General features: G+C 39.7%; 1 protein-coding gene across 3 annotated transcripts in view; it reads right to left on the reverse strand.

Moving 5' to 3' along the window:
- Nucleotides 1–5,769, reverse strand: part of doc2g (double C2-like domains, gamma) — a 40,024-nt gene extending 34,255 nt beyond the window's left edge. For 2 of the 3 annotated variants that reach the window (XM_077571053.1, XM_077571051.1), the window contains exons 1-4: nucleotides 2,499–2,638; nucleotides 2,022–2,409; nucleotides 1,560–1,639; nucleotides 88–162 (exon numbers count right to left, since the gene is read on the reverse strand). In XM_077571053.1, coding sequence (XP_077427179.1) covers nucleotides 88–162; nucleotides 1,560–1,639; nucleotides 2,022–2,409; nucleotides 2,499–2,567 — 612 coding nt within the window. In that variant the 5' untranslated portion in view covers nucleotides 2,568–2,638. Of the gene's footprint in view, nucleotides 1–87; nucleotides 163–1,559; nucleotides 1,640–2,021; nucleotides 2,410–2,498; nucleotides 2,639–5,519 lie in introns of those variants that run through there. The other variant, XM_077571054.1, reaches the window with a different exon arrangement.
- Nucleotides 5,770–11,256: the final 5,487 nt, after the last annotated feature.

Genomic DNA, 11,256 nt, shown 5'->3' on the forward strand with positions numbered 1-11,256 from the left:
CCCTCAAATGTTTTTGTTGTTGCAAAAAATGGCTATTTACGGGATTTTAGCGTATGTTAGCCACTGAGGTGAGGTTGGAGCAGTGACCTTGCTAGCCCCAGGAAGAAGATGAAGCTTGACATACGGATCAGCCAGCCCATTGGAGTCCATGGCTTTTAGTCCCTGTAAATACACACATACAAAGACACTGTACTATACTGTAGTGTTGATGTGACATAATCATGCCCTCAAACATTACAACACACGAACAACAGGGTCAGAAAAAGACAGCAAACATCACAATGGCGCTGCTGGGTGTTTCTATTCCGTGCCGCTGTTTCTGACTCCCCTCGACTCAATTGTGTTGTCCTCTAGGGACTTACTCAAAGGGATTTACATAATTAAACTCATGTGACAGTTTACAGTATGCGAGGTGGGTGTCCTTGTTCCAAATGTGTCTACATAGCTATGGACAGGGTTTCTGTGGGTCATTAAAAAGCATGTAAAGTCATTAAATTGATTTTTGCTGAAATCAAGGCCTTAAATGGCATTAAGAAGCATTGAATATGATGTCGGGAGGCATTAAAAATTTAAATCTAATTGTTGTTCATGCCTTACTTTAAATGTGTTGTGTAAAAGAGTCACTTTAACGCAGTTTAGCAATAATAAATATGATTAAACTATTTTTGGGGACCGGTGACAATTTGTAATTTACAATGAACAAAATGGCCTGGTGTTAATGAATTGCTTTATGTTCCAATTGATCTGAATTTGAAAAGAAAAATGTGGCGTCCCTGTCACCAACGTCCAACATAAAACCCTAATGTCACCTAGTGGCAGAAAATTACCTCAACACACATCTATGACTCAATGCTTCACAGTCCGTTTAACCGTAACCGTTAATGTTAACTTTATGAATTACTTACTATAAAATTAATGTATCAATGAACTAAAAGATACAAACACATTTGTCCATTTTTATGTTATAACGCCAAACGGATCATATTAAATACAAGATTATAAACGTACGAGTTTAAAGCATTGCGACTGGATGTATCAAATATGACACAAATCAAAAGTCATATGTGGAAATTGATTTCATGGTTCAGGCTTTATAGAGTTAAAAAAATATATTTTATTGTACATTTTGAACAAATATAACGGGCAATCAATTTAATCGAGATTAATGTAAATCATGTAATTTATTTTAACAAAAAATTTTTTATCGACTGACAGCCCAAATATATACTGCTCAAATAAATAACGAAACAAAGTGTTCCCTTATGGGCAGTGTACACGCTATGTATATATGCACTGCTCAAAAAAATCAAAACAACTAAGGGAACACCTTGTTCATTAAAAATTTTTGAGCAGTGTGTAAGTATGCATATATGTACTGTATGTTTATGTGTGTGCATATGAGTATATGCAGTACGACGTGGGCATTCATTTAGTTTTAAGTTGCATTATAAAACAACATTAAAAAGCATTCTATTAGATTTGATTTGAACCCTGTACGGAGCATGAAGTTTTTTGTACTTTGTAAGGTCTACAAAACATACTGTAGAAGTTGTGGTTACCTTTGCTTTGTGAATGGTGCAATGAAGACAGTTATTCTCCTGATCAAAGAGCAGCGTGAACTCCAACGTCCCCAAATAGGCTGGAAACAACAAAGATGGCAGCAATTACTGGCGGGACTCAGCCACACAGACACACTCAAAAGCACTGAGTCACAAAAACACGAAGCTGCTAAATAAGAATTGACCCGTCTTGTAGCTTGCTGTTTGGGAAAAGAGCAGAAAGAAAATCCTATACTATTGCAGCTTAGCACTGCAGGGACGTATAGTGAGATGGAGGGAAAACACTTTTTTCCAATTTACGCTGTGCATGCTGTTTTCTCCGGAGGAAAAACTGGTCTTGAGTAGAAAAAGATGACTCTCCATTTTCAAGTTTTACAGCTGGTAGTGTTCTTTTTCTGCAGCAATGCCTTTTAATTTCCATATAAATGAACAAACACCAACGCAAACTCTTGAGAAACTCACTGTCGTCATCATCGGAGTCAGCGACTTCCTCTCTGTCCCCACTATTGTCCCCCCGCCTCTCGCCATCCTTGAAACCTCCTCCCATCTCGCCGTTGAAAGTTTCCTCCTTCAGGATCTTCTTCTCACGAGGAGGTGGCGGCGTGCAGGGATAGTCGTGGAAACGCGGGAAGAAGTCTGAGATCTGTGGGATGGGGAGGATGGGGCCCGGGCACACGTTGATGGCAAAGTGCTCCTGCATAGAAATCTTGACGGGCGAGGGAGGGGGCGGGGCCGAGGGGGAGGTGGCTGACGAGGAGGACGTTGAGGTGGAGGAAGGAGGGATGGCGAGGTGGGAGGCGGAAGGGGGTGGCGGTGGTTTGGAGACGCTCATGTGGGCTGCTAAACGGGACTGGAATAAAGAGGAAAAGAAGAGGAGTGAGAAAACAGCAACTACAGGCGCGAGCCTCAAGGAGACAAACAAAACAACGTGCCGTCTACCTCCTGAGCTCCTAACTTTTCACAGTGACCGACTTTGTAGGACAGGATCCACACCGTTGAAATTCCCATCACATCTTCCACACCCACAAGGGAAAAAAGGGAAAGATGTTTCGGTTTTCATCTGTCGATGCAATTCGGAGCTCTCAAATTCCAAAATAGAACTAGCCACAACGTTTGCCACTTCAAGTGTGACTCACACTTTGAGTCAGCGGACCAAGTCTGCGTTTTGGCTGAATATTCCAATGTATCACGGTAAAGTCTGAACATGTGACGTCACTTCACTCTCCAACATTTCTCTCTTCTGGCTGCACTTCTCTAGCTTGTCGGCACCTCCCCTCAGCAATATTTACATAATACAGCTCAGAGTCTAACTGAGTCATTAACATGTTTACCTCTAAATGAAGCATAATAACTGCGAACAAATTCTAGACTCCATTTACCAAAGGCCATCATTTGCTAGTTACCTCACAGCGATTAAATCTTTCTTTTTTTTTCATGCTGCATCCCTAATAAAATCTTGCAATTATTGTTCAAGTTTCTGTACTGCCCCTAGTTAGGTAATTAACTCCATCTTATAAACATGATGTGGACGATTAACAAATATTCCCATGATGATAACACGAACCAGTTAACTGCTGTGACTATCAAGCGTGGAAAGCGGGCTCAAGTGTTCACTTTCCATCATCCACAAGTGGATCATCTTCTTACAGTTCCTGACAAACATACTTATAAATGTACGTATACGCACTTATAAATATATACTCAAGAAAAATATAAATGAAACACTTGTGTTTATGCTCCCATTTTTTATGAGATGAACTCAAAGATCTGAAACTTCTTCCACATACACAATATCACAAATTCTCTCTAATATTGTTCACAAACCAGTCTAAATCTGTTATAGTTAGCGCTTCTCCTTTGCCGAGGTAATCCATCCTACCTGACAGGTGTGCCATATCAAGATGCTGATTAGACACTATGATTAGTGCACCTGTAAAGTGGGATGGGATGGATTATCTTGGCAAAGGAGAAGTGCTCACTATCACAGATTTAAACTGGTGCGTGAACAAGATTTAAGAGAAATGGTGATATTGTGTATGTGGAAGAAGTTTTAGATCTTTGAGTTCATCTCGTAAAAAATGGGAACAAAAACAAAAGTGTTGCATTTAGATTTTTGTTGAGTATACTTTGTGTGCACCAATCTCCTGCAATGAGTCCATTGCACTTCCGTCATGCAGACTGCATGCCTCTCATGTGCTGAATGTTAAGGGAATGAGAAAAGCAGCTTTGATTGGCTGGGAATCAAGTTGACTGTGTTCAATCCCACAACAGGGCAAATTTCCAACTGCGCCCGTCTACAAAAAAAAGGAAGAAAACTCCACCAATGAGCACAGTTAGAATGAACTTAGCGTTAGGTGTTCGTTGGGCACAAAAATAAGACGTGTGATAAGTCAATAAAAGCAAGTGAGGGTCACAGAGTCTTAATAATGATCGATAATGATCTAGGCAGTCGTGTAAAAGATCCTCAATGAAATACCTGTAATATTAATCAGGCTAGTAGATAATGAGGCATTTACTGGCATTTTTTCCAGGAGGCTTGTCCACAGCCGACATGCCTGCTTTCTGACTGTTTACAGAGACAGGCTATCTGTGTAAGCAGCTCATGTTCACTTCACTATGCAGACATGTAAAAACGACATAATAGAGTGTCCATCGTCATCGCAGTGGAAAAGCAGCAAAGAAATTTTCCTAAACTACATCTGCCGTGTAGAAGAAGAGATATATTCATTGCCCCAAATTTCCCAAAGTGCCAGTCCCATTTTTGGGGAATGAGGGCACTTTCCTAAGCCTATAAATTGTATTGCTTCTGTCATTTTCAATCTTAAAGGTTGTTTCTCAAAATTGAGCATATTTGCTATGCTTTACAACGCTAATTTCTGTCATAAATAGAACAGCATCTACTGCATACTCGTAAATGACCGGAATGTGAATTCAACAAGCAAGTGGCTTTACCTAATTAGGACGTTAGTAAAGTAAATGTTGTGTATAGCATCAATAACTCAAGAAATGTCATCAATTCATCAAGAGTGAAAGAGACACAATTTTGTGTCCATGTTGACACCTCAAGTACTGTTACTAGCACATAAAATGTGAACATGGCACCGGGGTTCTACATCCAGAAAATCTTTGTGACAGTCCATGCGCCTGACTGTTGATTATTAAAGTACTGTAGGAGGAATGTATCGTAGAATTTCAGTGGATACAATCATTTCTTTTGTTAAAAAAAAAAAAAAAACATCTACAGAAAGGGAAAACTGAGTTAGCTTGCAAACGAATAAGTATGTATCGACTAGATTTGTCAAACTAGATTAGATTAATTGGGAGGCATTTTACTATGACTATCATTATAATTGTGTTACCATTATCTGCCTAAATCAGTAAAAAAAAAAAAAGGAGAGAAAAATTGACATTGGCCAATACCCTGGGAGGAAAGCACTTAATTTTCGGCTGCCAACTGACAACACTTTCCCCCATTTTACTTAAAAATAATCAAATGATGTATGTTAGTGCAACACATTTCAATCATGTGGAACCGAGGTAAGCTACTTGCTCAAATAAAATAAAATAAAATGAAAAGATGTTCTTTTTTCATTGTAAGCAAACAATCATTACTGCTCAATCCAAAGTCTGATATATAACCACAGTTTTACACAAAATCCACAACTTAGTTGTAAAGTCCCCTTTTAAACAGCAGACCCCTCACCAGAACCAATTCAAACACACATGTACAAGTTTAAATCTTCCACCAAAAACGAAGACCCCCATGATCCAATTTCATTACCTCCACTCGCTCAGTGCTTTCACACTGCGTTTATGTAACGGCAGTCCCACATCGCTGCTTGCTTATTACAATGACATCAATGAGCACTTGGAAGCATGGTGCTCACAAACTCATCCGCTCGGAGCCTCAGACATACGCAGGGACACATGCACGGACGCAGACAGCCACCAAATACATACCCAGGGCAGTCTTCATCTGTGCCAGCACTCCATCTTAACTGCTCTCACGCCTGCCTCTCTCTCTCAAACACACTAAGGAGCATGAAGACCAGCTTTGAGTCAATATATCCCCCTCTCTCTCTGGCTCGCTGTACATGGCTTGCTCTCCTCTTCGGCTCCGTCCCTCCCTCTTTCCCTTTCCCCTATTTGTGACGTATCCACTTAAAATTCTCATCAGACGAGTGCAGACTGTGCATGTCAGACAATGTACACTCACTCACTTTTGCAGCAGGTGACGGAGAGAGAGAGAGAGAGAGAGAGAGAGAGAGAGAGAGAGAGAGAGAGAGAGAGAGAGAGAGAGAGAGAAAGAGAGAGAGAGTGTGTTTTGTGTGCACACGTGACAGCAACAGCACAAATGCATAGTGAGACAAATACATTGGCTTTGGAGGGACACGCCCACAACGCATCCAAAAAAAGGCAGGAATGGAAGGAGAATTCAGCGCGCTGAAGGAACGGAAATTAAATTCAACACGTTGACTGACTTGAACACAATAAACTGTGTCTACGTGTATTTGTGCATGTGTGTCAGAGTAACTGGAAGCATCAGCCGTAGAAATAAAGTGAACCAAATTAAAGGGGTGGAGCTGGTCAGGGGAGTAAATTCTGTAGAGGAAATTTGACTCTATTTAGAGTGGAACCGAAGAGACTCAGTTTTAGAGTAATATTTACACTTAAATAAAAGTCACTCAAGGGTGCACACAAAAAATGGATTGGTCAAATTAACCAAAAAAAAAGAGGTTACATTTGACCATTCTTGCTGATAGTTATGTGTTCAACAGATCCTTTGGTTAAAACAACCACTCTAGAATAGTAGGTGCTTTCAACCAATAGATATTGGTGATTGGGCCAACTGATAGAAATTGGTATTTCTGACCAAGAATTGTGTTAGAAGTTGATTCCCGAAAAAAAAAGTACCACTGATTGGCACGCCCACCTAAGGGGGGCGAAACTCCCTTTGCATTTGACCCATCTCCTGAGGGAACGGTGAGCAGCAGCAGGGGCTGCGCTTGGGAATCATTTGGTGATCTAAGCCCCCAATTACAACCCATAATGCTGAGTGTCAAACAGGGAGGCAAATGGGTACCATTTTCATAGTCTTTGGTATGACCCGGCCAGGGATTGAACCCACAACCTCCCAGTCGCGGGGCAGTTGTGGGTTCCACTCAGACTACAACACTACAACCCACTCTACTAGTAGGCAACTGAGCTGGTCACACCTAGTGATCTATCTAGACACACATTTCCATTTTTAAACTGTTGTAGTCAGAATAATATTTTTGGGGGGAATACAATAAATATATTTCCAAGTGATCTATCTAGACTTAGTTTTTTATTGCAACCAATTTGATTGGTTGTTTTGGCTAACCAACAAAATGGTTATGCCGCTAACCACCCGGAATGGTCAATGTCTGACCAATCTATTGTTTAATCAAGCCAATATGAACTTAGCCTACTAGATTTTTTTTTTTTTTAACCAACCCATTTTTAGAGTGTGGAGGAACAAACTCAAGACCTTCAGCTTGGGAGACAGCCAATCTACTCCCTGAGCTCCTGTGGTCAGTTGGAACTTTCCTCTTCAAAAGACAAAAAAGGATGTCTTTGGTCTCTTGGAGATAAGCAAACAGTAGGATGGGCATAGCTCAGACGGTAGTGTGGCAGTCTCCCAAACTGAAGGTCGTGAGTTTGTTCCTCAACTCTTGAATGACTTTTATTTGTATTTTTTTCAATTCTTTAGTTTACTCTCTTCCTAGTGCAAATCTTAGCCTATTCTAAAACAGAGTCTATTTGATCCCTATCTAAATAGTAAATTTTACGCTACATAATTTACTGTGTAGTATTCTTCGATCCCTTGCTATTCTGCCACAGTACGTATACGTTAATTGCACATTTAAAGTATAAACATTATAATTGATTTACTGCATGTATATGCAAATTCCCAAAATAAAAATCCATCTTTAGTAAAGAACATTTGTTTTTGTTTTTTTCACAGTCAATTTGACTCAAAATCGTTCCTTTCACATCATAGCAACCAATCTTGCCCCTAAACCTAAGTAAAAAAAAACAACTGTTTAGAATTGTGTGTGTGTGGGGGGGGGGGGGGGGGTGTTGTCATTGTGATTTTTAGACATGATTTGAATGACTGGGCCATCAATCCTCGTATGCAAAATGGCGTCGCCGTCAGTGACAATTGATCACTCTGACTGGCTGTTAGCTTATGAATCAGCGCATAAAATAGAAGTAAACTACAATATGAGATGAAAAGCAACAGCAAAGAAAATGGCATTATTATTAGGTCAGCAACACATTATTTTTTTCCTAGATCCTGCTTGTATTATGGGCGTGTTGGCCAATGTTTTTTTTTTGTGCATGAAACCCTGACTGTGGATAGGATGACAAACAATGACTTCCCGGCTCCAGAGATGATTACGAGTACATGAATGAGCGTGCGCATACGTGTGCGCACGTGAGATGTTGCGTCACTCTGGCTACCCCACTAAAAAAAAATTCTGCCTATGTCCCTGAGATCCAACCACTCAACAGTAACAATGGACTAGAATTGATAGGGCAGGATAAAGCGCTATGAAATTAAGATTTATAGAGAGAAATGTCAAGACTTTTAAAGTGTACAGCATATCAGAAAGTGTTGAAAGCCTCTGTAAAAATATGCTAATTCAGACTGGTTGTAGGCGTTCAAAGCACACAACCCCCAACTTCGAGGGCTCGACGCAGTTGCGCAGTCCCGTCTCTATCACATCTCTCCAGAAAGCATGACTTTTTTTTTTTTTTTCCCAATTTGCTTTGGGATTACATAAATAAAATAATATTCTGTAGCACAGCTCTCGGTATAGAAGAGTAACATTTTAATGATGTACGACAGGTAGGAATCTCACAAATTGCAAATACATTTGCTAACACGCATGATAGGTTTGATTTAGTTCGGCTGCCGACCATAATGTTCAAAAATGTACAGTCAAAACGTTGAAGCTAAAGATATCATACAAACAAGCTTTCATTGAATTTAAAGATTCAAAAGTGCACCATTGACCAGTGGATGATCTTCATTTGCCTGAAAAGAGCGGTGAATCATTTGTGATGTTGACCTTGCAGGACTTCTTTGATTTCCCAGCGGTTTGAAAAGAATGTCCAGATAACGCAATCCTCTCAGGGTCTTTACCCTGTGCTGCCGCACTAAAAATGAAAAGGTGAGCACTTCCTCTGCTCACTGCACTGGCAAAGTGCTCGCAAGTGACCTGCTGACCATTGAAAACTCTTCTTCACATTAGTGTAAAATCTCTATTTCACAGTGCTGCTAAATGCACACTTTAAAATAGTGCTGTCACTATCAAATATTTTTAGAATTGATTAATCTATCGATTATTCAATCAATTAATCAACTAATCTGATTGATTTTAATTTTGCATTAAAGTGTATTACAAAAGCATTTTCCCCCTGATTACTGTTTATTAACCAGTGTTTGGTGTTTATTCCGTACTTCATATTCGTACAGTGATTAAAAAAAAAAAAGGCGTTTGTTGTACTATGTTACCGGTTCGGTCATTGTTTTCCAAAGTAAAGACAGATGTTTGCAAAAGTCAAATTTTGATTAAACACAGAAGAATATCAGTCTTCTTTAATGAAGGGCTACAGAAATCAGTGAACAATTAGGCTACTCTTGATATGCTGAAATCAGAGGATTTTAAATAAAAAATGTCTCCAAACGATTACTCGATTGTCAAAATAGTTGACGATGAATTTGATAATTGATTACTCAATTTTGACTGCCCTACCAATATCCTCAATCAATTTAGTAGGAAAATACAAACATTAAATTAGATCCGGATGTACTTTCTAATGAGCGTCATTCTCTTTAACTGTAAAAAAAAAAAAAAAGTTCAAGGATTACGCAAAAAAAGAATTCCAGTTTGCTTATTTTGTTCACAAACCTTTCAGGCCTCCTTTCATCTCTCCTGAGATCACCTTTCTCAAAGACATTAAACTCCTGATGCCATCCTTTATATGACTCAGTGTTTTTAATAATTATATGTGTGGGACAGAACACCAGACAACTCGATTGACGTGGACTTGTCTGAATCAGCGTGGTCAGGCCCGTCCTGAGAAAGAAAGAAAGAAATCAATCATGCCCAAAGAATCAAGGCTGGACAATCACTCCGAGATATTGATCTCTTCTGCATATTTCCCACCGTGGCATTATCTTTAAGAAAAAAAACGTAGGGGGGCATTTGACTGCATAAAAATGATGCAATGAGTCCACTATATTCGGAAATAACACTATATCCACCTTAATGACAGAGAAACAAACAAACAAAAAAGATTAAAGTGAGAATTGTTTGCAAAATTAAAGCCTCAATAGTACCATCTAAATAATACCGTAAACATCTGGATCCTGAAATGAAACCGAGGGAAGGAGAGGATACAATCAATTTGTGGAGTAGCATTCATGGCGTCCCCTCTGCATGGCAAGATAAACTCCTCCCATTACCGAGGCACAATGCAGTGAAGGTTTTCCATTAAGACTCCGACCGCAGCCTCCTCTGCCTCTTTGCAAGCCATTAACTCAGAGATTAAGTAACCTCCGTTTGCAGTCTGTCGCTCTCGTGCAACCGGAATTTTGAGTATTTGGGTTTGCACTGGATGGGAATTTGCATACGTTTTATGATGAAGATCCAAATCATGCTCATGTACATTTACAAATCAAAAGTATTTTCTCCAAGAGCGCTTCCAATTCTCTCTGGCACATGTTTGATTTGTGTACCTATTAGATTAAAACTGTGAAGATTGTACATAAGTTTATTTTATGCTCTCTTCAGTGACTGTCATTTGTGCTCCCGACCGAGACCAGTAATGAAATTGCTGTTTCTGTTTGAAGGCATGCTGGGCCGTAAAATTGTCTGTAAATAGAGTAACCACAACTTCATGTTTTTGTCAGAGGTAAATAAGTTGCGCTGCCTTGGAAATGAGTGCACATTTTTCATGCACACTCAAAGTTTTATTGCGTAGGTCTCAAGCAAACACTGCTGGCGGGGGTTCAAAGTCACAGCAAAAGCACAAGAGGTCAATTAACTTGTGAGTGGAGTGAGAATGATCGAATGGAGCCTGTGAGAAAGAAGATGACATTTTGCAGAGGAGCAAACAGCTGGAAGCTTTCTTAGTTTTGGATATCGGCAGTATGAAGAAAACTCTTCTGACATTGAGACTATACTTTTTTTTGTACAGCGGGAAAAAGTGCTCGCTGTGGTTTTTAAGGCAGGTTTTCAACTCCAGTTGAGGAGGCACAATTTATGAAAACATTAAGAACAGAAGCAATAATATACTGAATAATATGGTATATCTGCATTCAATCTTCACAATATATGTGCACAATCTACACAATCAACAATGTAGGCCGATGTTGCCATTATTTATAACAGTGGTGAAACTGACGTCATGTTGAGTTTGCAGGATTTCCCCAGAGACATTCCGGGAAGGCAGAGCAATTTTTTAACAGATGAATCTGTAACACAGCGACGTGTGACACATATTTTTGCTCCCCCCTCTAGACAAAGTGTCGACTTTAGAACAGCCAGACCGGGCAGAAATATTGCATGAGAAGGAACATGGCTTGGTAATATCTTGTGCAGCGTGAGGCATTTAAATGTACTATACAGAGATTGTATTATTTTGCGGCATATACTCCGTT

Source organism: Vanacampus margaritifer, chromosome 7, assembly GCF_051991255.1.
Source record: "Vanacampus margaritifer isolate UIUO_Vmar chromosome 7, RoL_Vmar_1.0, whole genome shotgun sequence".
NCBI classification, from domain to species: domain Eukaryota; kingdom Metazoa; phylum Chordata; class Actinopteri; order Syngnathiformes; family Syngnathidae; genus Vanacampus; species Vanacampus margaritifer.